Genomic DNA, 19383 nt, shown 5'->3' on the forward strand with positions numbered 1-19383 from the left:
TCACTTAATCAGTCAACCGGACAATTCCTGAACAATGGAACAGACCCAGCGTTGTGATTCAATCCAGTGACCGGAGCTCATTATCGTTGCCGAACAAACGAGATATACTTTATCATTTTCCTCCTTCCAAATAGCCAAGGAAAGAAAGTATGTTCTTAGGATATGTCTCATTCCCGTCATTGTGGCTCTGCTAATGGTAGGAGTATGGCCGGTACAATACGATCATTCAACGGGACTACGCGAGAGTTGGGTCATATACTGACCTTTTCTTTGTGTCCATTGTTTCTCCACCATACCTTTGTGACGATGATTTTCTGCATCACTACACCAGCTCTCCGAGCTATAAAGACCCCAGAGGATGGCCAGTCTTCTTTTCCCCATATCGCTATCGTCTTTGTCATCCACGTTATATATTCCAATCACTGACACATCTATATCCTATACCTTGATATCCCCGAACCCTTTATACCAGCCACCAATCCTACACATCCCCACCTTGAATCACGATGGAACACGGGCGGCAGACTAGAAGCCTGTCCCTGGACTCAGTATGTTCCCTCAAGCGATCCAACGCCACGCATCGCCCCCATAGATCGCTAATTGGCCCAATCAAGCCAGATGACAGCCCCGTGAGTCCACTCACCTACGAAGTACTCCCCGAAGACCCCGACCTCATCGCGACGAGCCCTTACTCCTTCTCCCCCAGCGACAGCCTCACGGACTACGAGTTTGACGAGCACAGCGAACAGTCCCTGGCTGATTGCATGTGCCCGCCCGGCCGCATGAACTGGGACGCCGTGGTCGACCTCCCGCTGTATCTCAAAGTCTGGGCCGCGAAGGGCCTGACGGCCTGCGAGATCGGACAGAGCCTGCACCGGTACATGTACGGGCAGGACGCGACGCTGTCGAACCTGGTCACCACCATGGTGGACGCCGGGAAGCCGTACTTCGAGATCGGCAACGCGGTGCTCCGGAACCTGCACCTGCGCACTGAGGACGGCCTCCCGCTTTGGGAGGAAATTGCGGACGGGGACCGCTCGCTCACGGCGATGCCGGAGCTATGGAGGCTGTCGCCGGATCAGTTGGCGGCGTTTGCGGATTCCACTGCTGGGTTTTCGGTCGAGAATACGGCTGCTGATTCTAGTGGTCTGAGGCTCTTGATATGTCCGCAGCCTAAGCGGGTTCAGATTGTTGAGCCCGCGGTGCTGATTCGGTCCCGGCAAGCGAGTATCTGCGAGGCCTCTGGTGGGGAGTAAGGATGGTTTTAGCGTGTTGGTGCAATATCGACTGAGGGTATACTCGTCTTATGGGTTGACTGGTTGTGTTGTATCTTTCTTCTGGTGTTAGGAGATGAGACGCTAGATTGATTCTAGGGCTACCGTTTTCTTTTTAGCCCGGTCATATATATAGACTCTTGATGTTGCTGTTGTGAGCGAATAGAGATGAACCCATGTCATTGCATTTTATCCATAGTTTATTGTGTAAACTTACTAATTGCTTTGGATCCTATTGTCTGTGTTGTGTACTTGTGTGTCAATGTGTTGGTCAAGCTGAAAATACAAGTATATATACATTGCTTGAATGTACTCCGTGTCCGTATCTGTCTCCCATAAATCAATTATATTGTACAAATACCCCGATAACAATTGAACAACAATCATACCAACATTATGTACTGGCTGATTCCAGACTATAGATGATAGTCACCCTATTCCACATCCTGTACATATATTGTTCAATAGTTCTTCACGGACGTCACCATCCGGGCACCTGAGGCATTTAAGGTACTCACGTGATACATCCACATGGAGGGGCAACCCTTTCCTGATTGGCCCCGGGGCGCTCCCCACCGTCCGCTGCCCGGTTTTTGATTCTGCCGGCAGATAAAGGCGGTAGATATATAGACAGCCAATTAGAGAGCAAAGAATGTCAGTCGGGCCGGTGACCTCATCCTGGCCCGATCGGGAGGTTCTTCAAAACGGTCGACGAGACTGAGTCACGCTGACACCCGGACTGATTGGCAGATCATATTGCGCCTGAGCAACCGAGGAGTCACCTGCAGTCATGTCCATGTCAGGCAGCGATTTCCCGCCGTTGCTGCTGAAGAAGCCGGAATTCTAGAGTCGGAACTCCAGGATGCCCGGGGCCTAGACTGCAGGCTGATGCCTGAACCGGAGCGACGTGGCGGAGGCATCCACCCGGCATGAACCTGCCTGGAATTGCAGGCTTTCCCAGCGGGAAGTGCCTGGCAGAATGGACAGTGGACAGTAAGCAAACTGCAAAGCCCTCGGACTTCTCCACACGGGAACCAGACTTGCCCTTCCGCCTTCCCACTTCTCTCGCCTTTCACCTCCCCATCCGCTCTCCTCTCCTCTCCTCCTCTTTCTTCTCTCCATCTGCCATATCGCAAGTTCGAGGTGAGTCATTTTTCTCTTCCATTCATGCAGCTATCCTTGCGTCGCTCCAATTCATTCCCTCGGTTCAGCTTCATCTGAATCACTCCTTTTCCCTTTCCCCCCTCTTTGTTTCCCCCCCGGTTTCTGCCTAATGGGTGTGCCCTTTGCCCTAAACTCGTTTCGCCGTCGTTAAAAAAAAAACTCTGCACGCACCTCAGCCGGCGGCCACCCCCCCGACCAACCCCCTGATTCTTTTTAAATCTCTCATACTGTCGTCTGCCGTTTGGCTTTCTTACCTGTCTCCTCAATCCTCGCTGACCGCGTTTCTTCTCGCTGTCAGATCTCATTTTTCGGGCGAATTTGGTGATTTGCCCAATTTAATTCCCGCTCGTTCCAGAGTTGTCGGGCCTTTGGAATTCTCCAGTTCCAAAGCCCTTCCCTCCAAGTCACCACGGCTCTCGTAGCCTCCCATATTTCGTTCCGTCAAATTGTCTCCGCTAGACGTTCCCGCAACACTCTTAACAACATTCCACCTCCTGCTGCTCTCGCCTCCCGTCTCTTCGTCCGGTGCGCCATTTCTTAACCGCCTGACGCCCTCTCAATTTATTCCCTCGCCCCCTGAGCTGCCGCATAGGACTTCTCTGAAGGTTCTTCCTCTTAAAGAGGAAGGGTCTAGGAGGCTTGGTCCAGTCAACTTCGGTTGCGAAAGTTTTCGTCCTCCTTAACACGCAGTCGCGTATAAACTTTTCTACTTTCTTTCCTTTTCTTCTTTTTTTTCTCTTAAAAAAAAGACCTATCCCGTGTGCTTCGTCGCAGCGCACATGGTTATGGCACCGACTGCGTGTTCACCCGCTGAATCTGTATGCATGATTAAATCTGCATACGACAAACCCGACTACCTGACTCTACCGGTTAGTAGTCAAGTCAGCAAGTATGGAGGGGACGACCTCTCGCAATCTAGGCTGGCTGCCAAGGAGCTTGTCCTGGACGTGCTGAAAAAGCGCGCCACGGAAGTTGATGTGGACCGCTGCGGTCCTGGTGATGAGGATGCGTTCTATGTGGCAGACATGGGCGAGGTCTACCGGCAGCATTTGCGATGGAAGATGAACTTGGGTCGCGTCAAGCCATTCTACGGTAAGTCTCATTCCTCATGACCTTGCGCGCGCTTTTTTGTCGCGCTAAGCCTCCTACTTGCTTTCATATTCTAATTTGTCATTCACAGCGGTCAAGTGCAACCCTGACCCGGAGATCCTTCGTCTCATGGCTCAGCTTGGAAACGGCTTCGATTGCGCGTCCAAGTCCGAGATCGATATGGCCCTGCAGACGGGCATCGATCCCAGCCGTATCATCTACGCGCAACCCTGCAAGACCAAGTCCTACTTGCGCTACGCCGCCCAGAAGGGCGTCAAGCAGATGACCTTTGACAATGCCGACGAGCTGTACAAGATCAAGGCCTGCTTTCCCGATGCCGAACTGTACCTCCGGATCCTCACCGATGACTCCACCAGTCTCTGCCGCCTGAGCATGAAGTTTGGCGCGTCGCTCGATGTGGCGCGTCAGCTTCTGGAGCTTGCTCACGAGCTGGATCTCAAGGTCGTCGGTGTGAGTTTCCACGTCGGCTCCGGGGCCGAGGACCCGGCTGCGTTTTTCAAGGCCGTTCAAGATGCTCGATTGGTCTTTGACCAGGCGACCGAGGTGGGCCACGAGCTGCACACCCTGGACGTGGGTGGAGGATTTACCCAGGAAACCTTTGAGAAGTTCGCCGGCGTGTTGGGTGATGCCGTTGACTTGTATTTCCCGCCTAACATCCGCATCATCGCCGAGCCCGGCCGCTACTACGTTGCCAGTGCGTTCAGTCTGGCCGCCAACGTCATCGCTCGTCGCGATGTGCGTGACCCGGAAGACCCGGCCAACGATGCTTTCATGATCTATCTCAACGACGGCGTGTACGGCAACTTCTCCAACATTATTTTCGACCACCAGCACCCGGTGGCGCAGATCTTGACCTGCGCGTCTGGCTCGGCCGCCAGCTCGCCGTCTGCTTCTCCGAACTCTGCGACTTCGGAGGGCATCGCCTATTCTATCTGGGGACCGACCTGCGATGGTATCGATGTCATCACCCAGCGCATCGAGCTGCCCGGTCTCCTAGATGTGGGTGACTGGCTGTACTTCGAAGACATGGGCGCCTACACCAAATGTAGCGCGACCCGCTTCAACGGCTTCTCCGACAACCACGAGGTGATCTACATCTCGAGCGAAGCCGGCGCCTCTGCTCTTCTTGAGTACTAGCATTCTCTCTCTTTGTCACATGTTTTACATTCTTTTTTTGTCTTGCGTTTGTGTTTGGAATAGCCTGCCGATGAATTTTCGTGGTCATTTTTGTAACGCGCGCCTACTTTGGCATTTTCTGCTATCATTCTGATAGATTAGATTCTCGGGCTTGAATTGGTCCCCCAAACTTTTTTTCCTTCACCAAAACTACTTTGCGTCGTAATCACTTGGAGTACACACTTGCATAATGATATCATCCCAATAATTGGTCTAGACCCACATACTGGGCCGGCAGTTCTGTTCTTTTAGTCTTCTATCGAGGTATCTTTCTAGTATGTATAAATTACGTTTCCCATCCCACGTGACCATCTTTCTATCTTCCCCGGCCTGGCGGAAAGCCTGCGCCATATGCATCTATAAGGGTCTATCTATAGTCTATACCAGTCGCTCCACCACCAATTCCGCACCTTCATTCGTCTCGCCCACCTGTACCAGACCCCCGGCATCCAGTTTCTTCTTCCATTTCGCCGACTCGCTCCGCGCCAGGATGAGCGTCATCCGCGCAACCACGGCGGGATCGGCGCCCTCCGCAACAGTCGTAGATGGCGTGAACGTCCATCGACCAAAGGCCCAGTTGAGAATGTAGTATGCCGTCGCTCCGGCCTGCTCGCTCGCCGGCTTCCTTTCCTCCAGGTTCTCCGACGACTCGGCCGGCGGGGCTTGCGTCGAGCAGCGCAGAATGCCCTTGATCCGGTAGACCTCGTCGCGCGGCGCAGACGCCAACAGCTTCTCCAGCGCGGCGACATCGACCGTTTGCTCGGGCTGCGTCGTCTTCAAGGACACGGAGAGCACCTCCACCTCGGACTGATGATCATGCTTATGCTCATGGTCATGATGCGCCAACCCCCCATCCACCCCCTCTCCCCCCTCCTTACTAAACAACGCGCCATCAATCCCCAACAACACATCCTTATCGACCCTCCCCTTCTCCGACTTCACCCACGGCGTCTCAACCTCCAAATCGCCCAACCGATCCAAACACACCTCATACCGCATCTCCCCCACATTCTCCCACTTATTCAAAATGATCAGATCCGTGTACCGCGCCTGCAGCTTCGCCGTATACGACGTATCCTCGTAGCCCTGCCAATTCTCGACATCGATCACACTGATCACCCCGTCCAGCACCAGACTGCCCGGCTGCTCGCGCGCCAACCGATTCACCTCCATCGCCAACGTCGCGGGGAACGCGCTCCCACTGGTCTCGATGACGATGCGGTCCGGCTGGACCTCCGTGCGCAGCTGGTCCAGCGCGTCGCTGAGCTGACCCACGAGGTTGCAGCAGATGCAGCCGTTCAGGAGCTCGCGGACCCCGGAGATGGATTGCGTCGAGGCGAGCTGCGAGTCAATAGCCACGTCGCCAAATTCGTTCTTGAGGAGCGCCAGTCGGTACGTCGGGGGGAGTTGCGGGATTAGGTTGAGGAGGAGGGTCGTTTTGCCGGAGCCTAGGAAGCCGGTGACGATGGTTATGGGGATGGGTGGCATTTTCTGGGTTGACTTTTTTTTTGTTCTTTTCTCTGTTGTTGATGTATAGTCGTCTATAAGGAAGGAATGAAGATTGAATGATGAAGAAAGGAAGGAAGGAATGATGGAATGAATCGATGAAAAACGGCGGGGCGGCGGGGCAGTTGCGCTATTCCGCTTTGGGGGTTGCCCTAGAAGTGTCCATTGGGATCTGCTTGAAGGGATTCGATTCGCATGCAATTGGGTCTGTATCTCACATGGTAGTAGCTCCGGGTCAAGAAACGATGCGCTTCTATCATCTTGTGGCTTCCAGATGGTAGCTATATGACATTCCAGAAGATGGCATAGATAGGATCTCATGCCGACGCTCGTCTTGTTGGTCACATGTTTGCTATCGAAGTATAGCCTGATAATACATGAGACTGGGTATAGAGTGACACCTAGGTATTGATCTCACGAATCATAGCCAGTTACCTTATAGTATATTCACACGGAATGAGCCCATGGTATTCAAGGAGCTGGCGATTCCACAGGCAAGAACATATGGAAGAAACCGAGACAGATATGATATCCAAACTGATAAGATAAGTAAGCAAAGGAATGAAAAGAAAACCTCCCACAAAAGAGGAAAAGGAAAGAAGGAACAAATTGGAATAGACAATCTATCCGGTCAAGAGGCCGACCCTTCGATCAACCTCCTATCCGATCTCGCTACAACTCGTATTTCCTCTGGAGACTCTCACAGTGCTTCCGGAAAGTCCGCGCCTTGTTTATTTTATTCGTGGCCTCCTTTTCGTGATTTTCGACGTCTTTCAGCGTCTTTTGCGCCTGCGGGTATTTCTGATCGAAGCATGAGCGGGCTTGTCTAGCCCTAATCTAAACGCATTAGTACTCCTATGTGTTCTTCTTTGAAAAGTCGATATAAGGAGATGTAAACCCACGGACCTGTTGGCTGCATCCCGTATAGCTGCAGTAGCTCTTATGCCAGCCAGGATGGCCTCCGCTTGCTGCACAGCACTGTCTCTCTCGAATTTCAAAGACCTTACCTCACGGAATGACACTTTGTCGGCAGAATTGTGGGTATCAGACAGGACCTTGTTATTGTGGTGTTCCTTTTGCATGCGCTCAGTGAAATCCTCGGGATTGCGTTCGTATGGCTCGACTATCTTTCGTCGTCAGATGGGGAGACTGAAAGAATGTGCGCGGCCAATGGCCGTACCGCCGGTTGTTTTCAGAGGTCCAAGGGCTTTACCCTGGAGGAGAGCTTTCTCAAAATGGGGGCCATGATGCGCTGGCTTTGGACGTCTTTGTGGATGTGCCATTTGCGGCACTCTGATTTCGTAAAACGTCTCGCTTGCCCTCCTCCCCAGCACAATTGGATCAGGACCGAGAGCCCGACGGCCAGAACTACTCATTATGGTGGTTGGAAAGGGCTAAAGGAGGGTTTGATTCTCAAATTTGAAGGTAAAAGTACAGCGTGATCGTAGAGACTGCGCCGTTAGATGAATTTGATATGGACTCAAATGATCTAATGGGCTTTCTGACGATGACTTTTTGAAGAGGGAGACCTGGCATCTATCTAGCAAATTGTGAATAGGAATGAAAGAACCCTTTGCGCCCTTTGTCTTTTAAACCTATTCAGGGGACAAAGGGATTCTGTGACGAGCTTGCTCCCCATTATGGGGAATGAACTCAGGATTTGGGCTTCCGTTGTGAGTGTCTTAGATTTCGCATTGTTGTGTCTAGAAGCGTATCGCCTCAGAAACCTTCACCCCAAACACTATCCAAAGCGAAGCCAGACAAATACATCAGACCAGCTGAGTATATTTTGTCATGTAGGCTTAACAGAAAAACAGGGCACCTAAGAGGCTTTCAAGGCCGAGGCAAATGGCATGCAGAACGTTCATAGCTACGTCCGGGTTTCTAGAAAATGAGTGACTCGACAAAGAGGGTATTGTCTTCTGAAGTACTGCAAGCAATGCTTGGGAAACAAGGATGAAAGACCATAGTCCGGTATTCGAAGAGGAATACTCCATAGAACCATGCGCAGTACTCCGTGAAGTTGGTCCTTCATTCACTATGAATTGGAAGCCTTCCTCCACCTATATAGTTGATCATCAAGCAATTAATCCGATTCAATCAATTCGATTGCTTACACCTGCGTACGATAATTAGCGCTACAACTTTACATAGAGACAAAGAGGCATCTTATGTAAGTTCTTGGGAGTCAACTCACTGGTGGTTTGGCAATACTCGATCCCATTCTCGGAACTACCATTCTTCTTTGTTCTCTCAACAGCAATCCTTCGACGATCAGCACAAATGGTGAGATGCACGCCCATTCTTGCAATGAGGACAAGCAGCTAACACCGGGTTCCCAGGCGAAACCAACATTCGAAAAGCTTCCGAACGAACTACTCATCAGCATTCTGTTCCGGATTCCTGATAAATAATACTCTCCGGTCTCTGGTCCTTGCATCCCCAGCATGCCATACAGTCTATCTCACGGTGCGAAGGGAGGTGCTCTGCTGCACCCTGAAAAGACAATACAGCCAATACCTCCCCGACCTATCGGAAGCGATTGCAGTCCTCCGATCTAAAGGTCTATACATGGAGGCGGACAGAGAAAAAGCGATTGCCTTCTTGGACAGCTGGCGTCGTCGAGACGAGATCCGTGATCTCAAATTGACATCTGAAAACCAACTGTACGAGCCCAACAGTCTAGAAGAGATCATCGATTTATTTCATTTCTATCACGAAATGGAATTCTTTGTAGAAAAAATTACTCGAAGGGTTTGCCTTGTCCGAAGTGGATGGATACCGACAAGTGGTACAGTGAATTACCCCTACCATATAGAAACGTTCCTGTCTTTCGGTCTCAGGTTTATCTACAAGGTTACCCATGGTCCCTTTATGGACCGGCGTAATTGGATCGCGGCCAACGCAGGAACAGATATGGTGACACCAATCTTCGAGTGGTGGAAGCCTTGGGATCATGAAATGCCACCACTTCTATACCCTGTCGACAAGTATGACCTGCATAATATTGGAGCCTGGGTATTTGGACTTCCATCCACCGAGCAACCCAACTACGGCTGGATAACGAGAGTGTTGGACAGCCCTGGTACAACTGACGGAGCCATGTTCGATCGGATTATGGAAAACAATCCACGTGAGCTATAGAAATGGGGATTTGCCATCTGGGACATTGAGAAGCTGAAGGAATGGAAAGCGCCTTTGGTAAAGAAAAGAAGGGAAGAGCCCGTCTCTGGGCCGGTTCGTGACCTTATTCTGTTGCCCTGGCACTAGCGGTCCTGTTCTTTGTCTCTTTTCTCCATTTTTCTTTTCTACCTTTACCTTCTTATACTCTTCTCCTTTTACTGTGTGTTTCCTGCTTTCTCGTTTTTATTTTTATTTTGTTTTTTTGTTGAAACCCACTTTTGGGTAACTCCTATGACATGTATACTCTACACACCTACAGACCGAAATTGAGGAATTTACAACTGCTTCTTATGAGCCACTAAATCTGCGTTATCTAATTAATAGCATCCAGAAGATGCCTCCGTAGCCGTCACCAACGTCTCCCCCTTATCCCCCTTAGAAGCCCCACCGGGAGAAGCATTGGCTCCAATACTTTAACATGTCAAGCACGTAACCTTTCTTTGTTGTGGGCTAGGCGGCCGAACTGCTGTTCATTGGATCAGTCTCGAAGGGTCTTAGCTATCCTCCTGTCTTACCATGGATAGCTTCTTCTCATCTGTGTGGGGCTGTCCAAAACAGAGCTGAGAGGCTTGTATTCCTAGGACCATTCATATCCCCTCTTGTTCCGAACTAAGACACGCATATTCCCTATCTATTTTCCTCTCGTCTTCTCGTTCTTTGTGCCTCTACAAAACTTGAATCTGGATTCTGATGTTGCTGGTTCTCGGAGTAGTGCTCCATTTCTAGGCTCCTATTGCTGGGCTCGTCCCTGAATGGTTTGTTGTCGAGAAGTAACCCCGACGCCTTCTGTCAAAAGATACGAAAAACCGGGATCATTTGTTCAAGACAACGGGTTGTAATCATTTCCGCACCGGCACTCACCCGGACTCTTTCTTCTTATCCTGTCAGCCTATTGTAGAAGTACGCGCGCTGCACGTAACGAGCTTGCGCGTTGTCTGAAACTGATTAGGTGCATTTGATTAGATGGAGTACAGTGAAGCGAGGACAGAGTTTGGCTCTATATCTGTCTAAAAGCTCAGTATCAATGCGCATTGTCGGTTTAGCCACGGTGGGCTTGAAGCTATAGATGGGCTAGAGCGTCTTCGTGACCTTTCCGCAAATATTCAAATGTTTGACTTCCAGGTCTCTCGGGACCTAATACCTTCCAAGAGCAATGAAGCTTCAGTACGTAACATGTGGAGAGTTGCTACTAGTTAATAGAAAGAAGCGCAGTGCTTTTGGGCTGTCAGTAGATTTCTGTAACCAGGAACGAATGGCCCCTTTGAGTATGATGCAGATACCGTCATCATAAAATAACAGCTGCTCCTATTCATATTAAACCTAGATACCACAACCAACATGAAAAGCTACAATGCCCATCGGTTGAAAAAGTCCATGATCAACGGCGTCGCGTTCAGATACGTTCCATCCGGATTGTCGCTGTTTGGTCCCGTACTTGGCCAGGAGTGGCCCAAGCCTCCGATGCGATAATGCGTCACGGTGCCGAGGGCGTCGCCACTCGCGTATTCATACCGTTGCACTTGGTCATCGTACAGATTGGTGGTCTTGTTGTGCAGTCCGAATCCATCGCGCTTGGACCATTCGCGCACAAAATGAGGCACGGAGGGGAGACATTCTCCGCGTCTGGCCCCCCCAGCATACGGGATGGTTTCATCCGCGCTGCCGTGGAACTCAATGATCGGGATAGGAGACCGGCCGGGGTTGCACTTGATTGGAACAGTGATCGGATCGCAGTCCTCTTCGGACACTTTCTGGTAGTAGGCGCCTGAGACTGGTGCGAAGGCGGCGATCCGAGTGGACGCAGTGCTGTCGCATGCTAATAGATGAGTGAATCCGCCGCCGTTCGACTTGCCCGCGGCGTAGACGTGCGACGAGTCAATGCAGTACCGGTCCTCAAAGTGGTCGAGTATTTCGAGGGTGAACGCGACGTCATCCACTCTTTTGGAGGCCGGATCGCCTTCCCATTGTTTCTGCGATCTGCGGATTAGAATGCGATGAGAACATCTTCCAGATAACCGAGGTATTTACATACGTCCAGTCCTTGGGGATACACCGCGATGCCATTGGGATTCCACTCCTCGTTGCTAAATTGCGACAGGGCCTCCTGCTTGGCCGAGGTTCCACTCCTGCCATGGAACGAAAAGATCAACGGAACCGGGGTGTCCTTGTCGTAGTTGGAGGGAATGTGGATCAGGTAGGTGCGCTCAGTACCGTCAGACGTCGTGAAGTGTGTCTGGTGGCTATCTCCTCCAGGGCTCTGGTGGGTGGGCAACGGCTTCCCACAGCCATTCGAGCGTGCGGCACTGGCAACGCCGGTGATGCCGGAAAAGACAATGCCGGCAGAAAGACCTTTCATTTTTCTTTCAGTGAATGCCGGAGTTGCTGCTCAAGTGGCCTTTTTCTGCTCTCCCTTCGTTCCGATTCAAGGGATAGCGAGGAGCAGAGTGACGGCTTATGTGCAGCCGAGCAAAAGTGCCCCCATCTTTTAGGCCCCAAGATTCTGGGCCACTGGATTGCGAGCAACTGGGGCGATCCTTGGAAGAGCTTCACGATGCGACACGAAAAGGAGAAGATCCTGGCACCGGCCTTCTATTTTAGGGAATTGGTAGGCCTGAGGGATCTGCGATCAGTGACGATTATCTGGCGGGGCCGTACTACACAAGACACAAACTCCCTCCTTGGCACAGTTCGGTTCTCGCCCCCGGTAAGCACTTACTCGCTTTATGTAGGGGGAGGAAGGATTGTACTAGGACAATGCAGCCCCTTCTCTATTTCATGCTTACTTGGACTATGACAATGGGCATTTGCATCACACCTTCGCCCAATTTCCTTCGGGGCAGCTTCACGCCCGGTCTTTGAAATGACCTGGCGCACTCGGTTCTCCCAGATGATTTCAAATGGCATCATCGTTTACATCATCTTGCCAGAACCTCAAGAAAACAGACGACGAGGTGATATTCGACCAGGCATAGCCAGGCAAATATCGGGGCAGTGTGTCTCGAACGATGTCAGAGTTACCCCTCTGATATCATCGAACACCATCTAAAAATATAATTCAAAAGCCGTTGATCTGAGGCAGAGGACATAACTCCCGTCGCTGCAAATTTAGGTTGTGTCGAGCAGGATTCCCTCCTGGATCGAGCCTGCATTCGCTGTTGAGTTTATGAATCCAACCATGGAAAGGGCCCACGCAGGCGAATTGCAGACACCAAACCATGACTACATAAATGCATCGTCAACTCATAGGATTACACCTCAGATCACATTGGCACTATTTGATTGATTTTGACACTGCCACCAGTGCGAAGCAATACGATGTTCGATAATATTCCCTTGGCACCCGCTGATCCCTTGCTGGATCTTAAGAAGGCTGTAGATAGCGACAGCAGTCCTCATAAGGTCAACCTGGGTATAGGGATCTACCAAAACGATGAAGGGCAGATTCATGAGCCCTACTGCGTCAAGATGGTCAGGGCTGAGCTTGATAGATGCTGTGACTAGGGAATCAATCTAACAATCCACTCTAGGCAAAGGAGAAACTTTCCTTCGAGGACCCGGGTCACAATGTACGAATGCCAATTGAGTCGCCACTAGAGAGAAGAACTAAACGTTTCTTAGTATACCGCCTCCACTGGCATTGACGAGTATCTGGTGCACGCCGCCGAGCTTGTCTTTGGACCCAACAGTGAAACATTAGCATCGCAACGAGTAAATGACCATATGAATAATCCCGCGATGTTGTATCACTGACGGGTTTTCTTCTAGGTCGCGTCTGTACAAACGATTGCGGGCACAGGTGCAATTCATCTTGGGGCATTGTTCTTGAGAAAAGTCGCCACCACACCGGGTCAGAAAGTATACGTGGGAACACCCACGTGGGGGAACCATGAACCGTTATTTAAGTTGGTGGCGACTCATCTCGAGAAGTACAATTATTACGATAGAGACGAGCGTGGGGTAGATCTCAGAAGCTGTTTAGCTGCCATCCGGGCGGCCCCTGAAAAAAGCATCTTTATTTTTCAAGTCTGCTGCCATAATCCTACAGGAGCGGACTTTTCGTCTCCGCAATGGCAGCTTATTGCCGACGAGATGAAGAAGCGAAATCATGTTCCAATGTTCGATTTTGCATACCAGGGCCTAGGTAGTGGCGAGAACGAGGATGCGTATCCAATTCGGCTGTTTGCAGCACAGGGATTTGAGATGCTCGTGTGTCAGTCATTCTCCAAAAATTTTGGCCTGTATTCTGAGCGAGTCGGAATCTTGCACGTTGTTACCAGGAGTCGAAAAGCAGCTCAGTGCACCCTCAGCCAGCTTCAGCGCTTGATCCGTGCAGAGTTTTCCTCGTCACCCGCGTATGGAGCGCGCCTGGTGAATACCATACTAAAGGACCAGATGCTGCGGCAAACATGGTATGATTGTATCCTTGTGCAGTCCAGTCTTGATGTGGTAGAGGTGGCTGACAAGCCGGTCACAGGGTCGCGGAGCTCGACCTGATGAGGTCAAGGTTGCAACATAATCGTCTACGCCTTTACGAGTCATTCCAAGTTTTAGAGGTGAGAGAATTGAGACCCTTCACAAGAGACAATAACTGAATATTTCCTAGACACCCGGGAATTGGAGTCATATTCTTCACGAGAAGGGGCTATTTAGGTAATCGGTTCCTTCCTCGATTTGCCCCAACAGACACTGACGGCGAGTAGCTACTTGCGCCTGACGCCGCAGCAATGCCACGAGCTTACGGTGCATTTTAATATTTACCTCGTCCCCGACGGCCGCATCAACATTGCGGGGCTGAACGATTCTTGTATCAGGAGGGTCGCACGCTGCATTGATCTAATTGTTCGCGATGGTCTCAATGATATACCGGAGGGAGCAATGCAGCCATTCGAGAGTCGGATATAGCATGAATGCAGACATCTGGAAATGCACAAAGAATCCCCACACGAGTCCTTCAACATCATAAAAGATGCTGTGTCGACCCGGGCATGTCCCAGCGAAGTTTAACGGACGGGGATGCATGATTCGCGTCAACGTTCGCACCGATAAGCGCCTCTGGAAACAGCTGGATGAGGTTAAGCGCAAGGCCCGCGAGCAGTTGAAGTATCTGGAACAATATGCGCTCGACTATCAACGGTCTATGAGTGGCATTTTTGCGGAGCAGCCGGTTGATGGGACGATTGTCATCACGTCTCCGGTCTTGTCTAACTCGAGGGTTCCGAGAGAGTGTTGATGATGTTGTGTCTTCTCTTGGTGTTTATATCTATACTCCGGTCCGTGATTGTGGTGGTGTGATCTATATAGTACCTAGATTGGCTCTTCATGACCTTTATAGCTAGATACGAACTATAATGATTGAATAAAACTTGTTTCATTACTACTGCTTTTGTTTTTGTTTAAGTCTTGTACAAATTGAAATGTAGAGTTGTATCTGTTTTCGCAGATACTTGTGGGCTTCATATCATGAAGACCTAGATCATACAATGTCCAAGAGATAATTATAAGCTGCAAAAGAATGTATCACTGGCTCTATTCATACATGTAAGTAACACTTGTTGCCCTCCCAAACATGTCTCTAATAGCCTACACTCCTCACCAACCAGCCTAATGGTGGCTATCAATAATCGCCGCCAGCTCCTCGAACGCCTCCCGTCGCTTTTCAACAATCAGGTGGAATCTCTCTGAGTTCCCAATGCTGCCCACAACCACCTGGTCCTTGCCCTCCAGCAAACCGGCAAAGGCCTGGTCGACGAACTGGTCCAACGGCATGCCCACGGTGCGTCCAATCTCGGGAGTCATGTAATCATGCAATTCGGCTATTATCGATTAGCTTCGTCGTTCTGCTTGGGCCTAAGAGGGAGGACTCACTCTGAACAGCAGGCGGCGACAGCTCAATCACCTTCACATTCGTCTTCTTCAGCTGATGACGCAAGGACAGCACGAATGCACTCAATGCGGCCTTAGAGGCAGAGTAGGCCGGCATGGGGTAAGCCGGGATGACAGCCAGGTTGGTACCGGTACTATAGGTAATATCTTCGTTAGCAAGGATGCTTACTCCCCATCCTTCATTCTCTCTCATTTTCTCTGTATCCGAAAAACTCACAAGAGAAACCCCCCATTCCCCTTCTCCGCCTTACCCCTCAAAAACGACAGAAACGCCTGCGTCAGGACCACCAGATTCGTAAAGTTCACCTGCACCTCATACTGGAAGCCCTCGAGATCGAACCCCTCGGGCGTCGACAGATCATATTGGCGCTGACGACCCGCGTTCAAAAACACGCAGTCGATACTTGGGAACCGCGTCGTCACGTCCGCGACAAACCCGGGGATCTGCTCCGTCTGGCTGAGGTCGAAGGCCACGGCGCTGGCCTTCTCGGGGCCGTGCTTCTGTACGAAGGCGTCGAGGCGGTCCTGGCGGCGTCCGACAGCTGTCACTTTGGCGCCGTGCGCGATCAGTCGGTCGGCCATTGCGGCGCCTATGCCGGAGGTGGCGCCGATAAGGAGGAAGTGTTGGTAGGGGAAGGACATGGTGGTTTGGTTGGGATTTAGACTAGTGTAGTCAAAATAGGTTATGTGGTGTTGGATTGAGGCTGGAGTAGTAATTGAAGTGAATGATTGGAATAGGAAAGACGATAGACCATGGCGAAGAACATGACCATTTATAATGATCGTGATCTGTGGTTCTGGTTCCAAAACCCGCGGACTGGCGGACATGCACCGTACAAGGACAACGGACGGAGTTAACGCCCGGCTTTTACTTGAGCGCTGCGACCGGAGACCGGCTCGGCTTTAGTCCAAGGAGTCCGAGATCTGATCGACTTTCTCCTAGCAAATGCAATCGAAATAGATTTCCGATGCTCTATGATACGGTCTTGACCATGTGTTGACTGGCGTTGATTTGGTTAGCATGCGGGTCATGATATCATCAAGCCAATTCTATTCCACCAACTCCTCCCGGGCCAATAACTGAGCTTGGTCCGTCAAGAAGTCAAGCGTAGCACTCGTCTCCTTTCCTCCGAGACGGTCGGAAACACGGTGGCCGAGTAATCCTGGGTGTCTTCACATCGCTCTCTGAATAGGGTTGAGTACGTATCAACCCAGGCATCATAGAGGTCCAGCACGGAGGAAGGGTGTCTGGAGAGAACCTCGTCGGCATCAACATGGCTGTCTTCGCCGGATTTGATGTCCTCTACCTGTCGCCAGATGAAATCCGTCCCGTAGTCGGCAAAAATGCGATAGTGTCGAAGAGGTGCTGTCTGCGCGGATGGTAGGGATTCGTGGGTTTTCCATTTCAACCGCTCTTATGTTTGACGGTGTCGTGTTGAGTTCAGGTCTCTGGCCGGACGCATAGTTGATTTCTAGGACGAAGTCGAACGTAGTTTCGATGACAGTCGACTGGTCAGCGTCTGTAGACGGCTTTTCTGCGAGCGTGCGCCATGCATCGCCCACATTTCTGGTGGTTTTGTTATACCGCTGTGATTGGGACTGACTGTAAAATATTGCTAGAGGTTTGAGGATCGCGGATGCCATGGTTTCTTAAAGTGTCCTGAAGTGTTGCGGTGCGGGGCGCAAGACGTTGGTTCTTCTCGTGGACCAAGTGGGCGTTTTCCGAAACGAGATCCTATCTGGATGGGGTGAATAAAATGTTCTGAGCGAGGAATTAGTACCTAGTCAATTTGATGATCTTGACTCTGGAGCTTGAGTCATCCCCATCGCCCGATGTTTAGGGTGAGGCTAAGCCTAATAGTAGGGTCTTAGCAGGCATGTCAAAGGGGAAGTTGGAGACTAGACCATTAAAACAATGCATACAACCCACCGGGCGGGTCCCTTACTGCGTAGGTATTAGCCCACCAGCCCTACGACTTTGACTTCCAGCGGGACTGCGGAAGTTGTAACTTGTAAGGCTGAAGATTTCGCGATGTCCTCCGTAGGGCTGCGGATTTCCCGTTACGCTGCCAGGCTTCCTCGTCGCGACGCGCGGCCGTCGCACAACGATCTCGGAACTGTTGACCAACTAAAACCCGATTGCCAGCGTTGATTTTGCCGGCTGCCTTACGTGAAGATGCACATCCTCATCTCCAGGTGGAACATGGCGCCCCACTCCCGGCTCTGCACCCATGATATCATCGCGCCGATTTGATGTCATTGCCCCGTCTCCATCAATAAATATTCATCGCGTTCGTTTCGACAACGGCCTCAGAAGACGTCTAGGGGTAAGAATCTGTCAGACGCCATCAAGAAAGTCTTCCCACGCCATTCAACTCGTCATGGACACAACGCCCGAGCGTCTTTCAGAGCAGAGATCCGATGTCTCCCAACCGAAGTCAACGTCCTCATCAAGCACCGTGTCGAATATCGGCAGCAGCATCGGTGACATTGCTGGGTCGTCGATCGGCGAGGTGAAGAATAAGCTCAACGCGATTTACACCTCCGATTCCGTGCAGAATGTCTGGGAGCAGGTCCAATCGGTTGCGACGGGAGGGAAGGCCGCCAAAACTACCAACCAAGGTGCGTTTGCTTCCATCAATCTCCCCGATTTTTGCGGTCTAGTACTAACAATGGTACCGATCCCTAGATCCGAATGACCTGCCTGATGCCGAGGAGATCGAGCGAATTGATAATCTAGAGAAGGAAAGGATCGTGGAGTTCCTTCAAGACCGAAACAAAAGCATTCGCAGGCGAAGTGCTAAAAGTCGGTAACTCTCTTTCTTACGTGAATATTTAATACTCTCCGGCTGTCATGGCTGGCTCATGTTATACGTTCTTCATTGTTGATCGATGATAGAACCACTTGGTTGATTGAACAATTTCAATTTCGATCCGCTCATCAATCGTCCACGATTTCGGTACATATATCTTATTGCATTATTCTACTCTGTTCTTCTCATAACAGCGATCTAAACCCCTGTTCCGCCTGACGGTTCAAGTCTAAAAAGTCAGCCACCTGCCCCAGGTGATCAATGCCCCAGAATCCCTCAGTCTGACCATTGGCGTTGGTGCATTCAAACCAGGGGAGGCCAAATGCCCCCGACTTAAACGCTTGGTCAGTATTTGACGTCAAAAGGGATTTGATCTCCGTTTGATTGATCTGTTTCCACCTGTTAGCGTCGATAGATCATATTTGAGTAGGCATGGACTCGTACAGCTTGCAAAATATCCTGTGTTTCGGCTTGCCCAAGCACCTTCTCCAACACGGGTCCAAATCCCTCCGGCTGCCCAATCTTCGAGTCCCTATCTAACCAAAAGGCGCGATACAGCGCCTCAATGACTGGGGCAAGTTGATCTGGGCGCTTCTCGGAAATGGCACAGAGCGCCCGCTGCGTGGTCAGGGTGAGCACCGGAAAGCCCTCGGGAACACGCTCCGACATGGGAACAGAGAATGCGCGTGCCCAACGAAGTCGTTGTTGGTTAATCCATATGTCCTTATCTGAATTGACGCCCAGCAATGTCAGTTCCGATGTCATCTCGCTGTTCAAATCATGTCTTGTCTTACTCTTGATCTTGACGGGTGGCGTGTTGCTACAGGCGCTCATCAGTCCGCCCAAGAAGATAGGAACATAGGTGATATTGCATTGGGAAAAGACGGGAGAATTCTTGAATCATGGTCAGCTTACACATGGACGTTCTTTCGATCCTGGGACCCCAACAATAAAATACGTACTCTCAGCACATGGAATGCAATGTAGGAGAACGGACTGACAATGTCCAGATACAACGTGATGCTAGGAGTAGCCATGGCGTTGGATGGTGTCGGAGTTGAATCGTACAGCAGTAGTGACCACTGGGGACACCTATCAAAGAGTAATATAGAGCAGGACCAGGTGGTTGAGTAATGAGTTGATGAGCAAGTGAGTTCAACCGTTGTGTAACAGTTGGGACAATGTAAGTTAACTAACTAACGTATTTCACCACCGAGTCGGCCACACCACCGAGTCGGCCACCTCAGTATTCCCTATAAACCGGCCATTTTTCT

The 19383-nt window shown here is 50.8% G+C and overlaps 10 protein-coding genes across 10 annotated transcripts; 5 read left to right on the forward strand and 5 right to left on the reverse strand.

The window, feature by feature from the left end:
* Positions 1-506: 506 nt before the first annotated feature.
* KD926_005307 (uncharacterized protein) lies at positions 507-1256 on the forward strand (the record flags this gene model as incomplete). Its single annotated transcript, XM_053098557.1, has 2 exons — positions 507-548; positions 615-1256. 2 exons carry the CDS (start codon positions 507-509, stop codon positions 1254-1256), a joined length of 684 nt encoding a protein of 227 aa, XP_052957682.1.
* A 1961-nt stretch (positions 1257-3217) lies between these two features.
* On the forward strand, positions 3218-4685 carry KD926_005308 (type III PLP-dependent enzyme; the record flags this gene model as incomplete). Its single annotated transcript, XM_053098558.1, has 2 exons — positions 3218-3530; positions 3619-4685. 2 exons carry the CDS (start codon positions 3218-3220, stop codon positions 4683-4685), a joined length of 1380 nt encoding a protein of 459 aa, XP_052957683.1.
* A 417-nt stretch (positions 4686-5102) lies between these two features.
* Positions 5103-6212, reverse strand: KD926_005309 (GTP-binding protein; the record flags this gene model as incomplete). Its single annotated transcript, XM_053098559.1, has 1 exon — positions 5103-6212. The coding sequence occupies one exon, from the start codon at positions 6210-6212 to the stop codon at positions 5103-5105; it is 1110 nt and encodes a 369-aa protein (XP_052957684.1).
* A 690-nt stretch (positions 6213-6902) lies between these two features.
* On the reverse strand, positions 6903-7513 carry KD926_005310 (uncharacterized protein; the record flags this gene model as incomplete). Its single annotated transcript, XM_053098560.1, has 3 exons — positions 6903-7062; positions 7137-7353; positions 7411-7513. The coding sequence occupies 3 exons, from the start codon at positions 7511-7513 to the stop codon at positions 6903-6905; spliced, it is 480 nt and encodes a 159-aa protein (XP_052957685.1).
* Positions 7514-8801: 1288 nt separating this feature from the next.
* KD926_005311 (uncharacterized protein) lies at positions 8802-9374 on the forward strand (the record flags this gene model as incomplete). The annotated part of the gene is made up of 1 exon (XM_053098561.1): positions 8802-9374. One exon carries the CDS (start codon positions 8802-8804, stop codon positions 9372-9374), a length of 573 nt encoding a protein of 190 aa, XP_052957686.1.
* A 1385-nt stretch (positions 9375-10759) lies between these two features.
* Positions 10760-11769, reverse strand: KD926_005312 (alpha/beta hydrolase family esterase; the record flags this gene model as incomplete). The annotated part of the gene is made up of 2 exons (XM_053098562.1): positions 10760-11383; positions 11446-11769. 2 exons carry the CDS (start codon positions 11767-11769, stop codon positions 10760-10762), a joined length of 948 nt encoding a protein of 315 aa, XP_052957687.1.
* A 959-nt stretch (positions 11770-12728) lies between these two features.
* On the forward strand, positions 12729-14643 carry KD926_005313 (aspartate aminotransferase; the record flags this gene model as incomplete). Its single annotated transcript, XM_053098563.1, has 6 exons — positions 12729-12872; positions 12941-12979; positions 13032-13121; positions 13179-13822; positions 13888-13966; positions 14380-14643. 6 exons carry the CDS (start codon positions 12729-12731, stop codon positions 14641-14643), a joined length of 1260 nt encoding a protein of 419 aa, XP_052957688.1.
* A 371-nt stretch (positions 14644-15014) lies between these two features.
* KD926_005314 (oxidoreductase, short-chain dehydrogenase/reductase family) lies at positions 15015-16940 on the reverse strand (the record flags this gene model as incomplete). The annotated part of the gene is made up of 4 exons (XM_053098564.1): positions 15015-15226; positions 15279-15430; positions 15514-16000; positions 16604-16940. The coding sequence occupies 4 exons, from the start codon at positions 16938-16940 to the stop codon at positions 15015-15017; spliced, it is 1188 nt and encodes a 395-aa protein (XP_052957689.1).
* A 737-nt stretch (positions 16941-17677) lies between these two features.
* KD926_005315 (uncharacterized protein) lies at positions 17678-18110 on the forward strand (the record flags this gene model as incomplete). Its single annotated transcript, XM_053098565.1, has 2 exons — positions 17678-17918; positions 17986-18110. 2 exons carry the CDS (start codon positions 17678-17680, stop codon positions 18108-18110), a joined length of 366 nt encoding a protein of 121 aa, XP_052957690.1.
* A 184-nt stretch (positions 18111-18294) lies between these two features.
* Positions 18295-19146, reverse strand: KD926_005316 (putative 2-hydroxychromene-2-carboxylate isomerase; the record flags this gene model as incomplete). Its single annotated transcript, XM_053098566.1, has 3 exons — positions 18295-18498; positions 18554-19003; positions 19072-19146. 3 exons carry the CDS (start codon positions 19144-19146, stop codon positions 18295-18297), a joined length of 729 nt encoding a protein of 242 aa, XP_052957691.1.
* Between the last annotated feature and the right edge of the window lie 237 nt (positions 19147-19383).

The sequence above is a fragment of the Aspergillus affinis genome, assembly GCF_023601865.1.
Source record: "Aspergillus affinis strain CMG 70 chromosome Unknown NODE_25_length_320802_cov_86_012257, whole genome shotgun sequence".
Taxonomy (NCBI): Eukaryota; Fungi; Ascomycota; class Eurotiomycetes; order Eurotiales; family Aspergillaceae; genus Aspergillus; species Aspergillus affinis.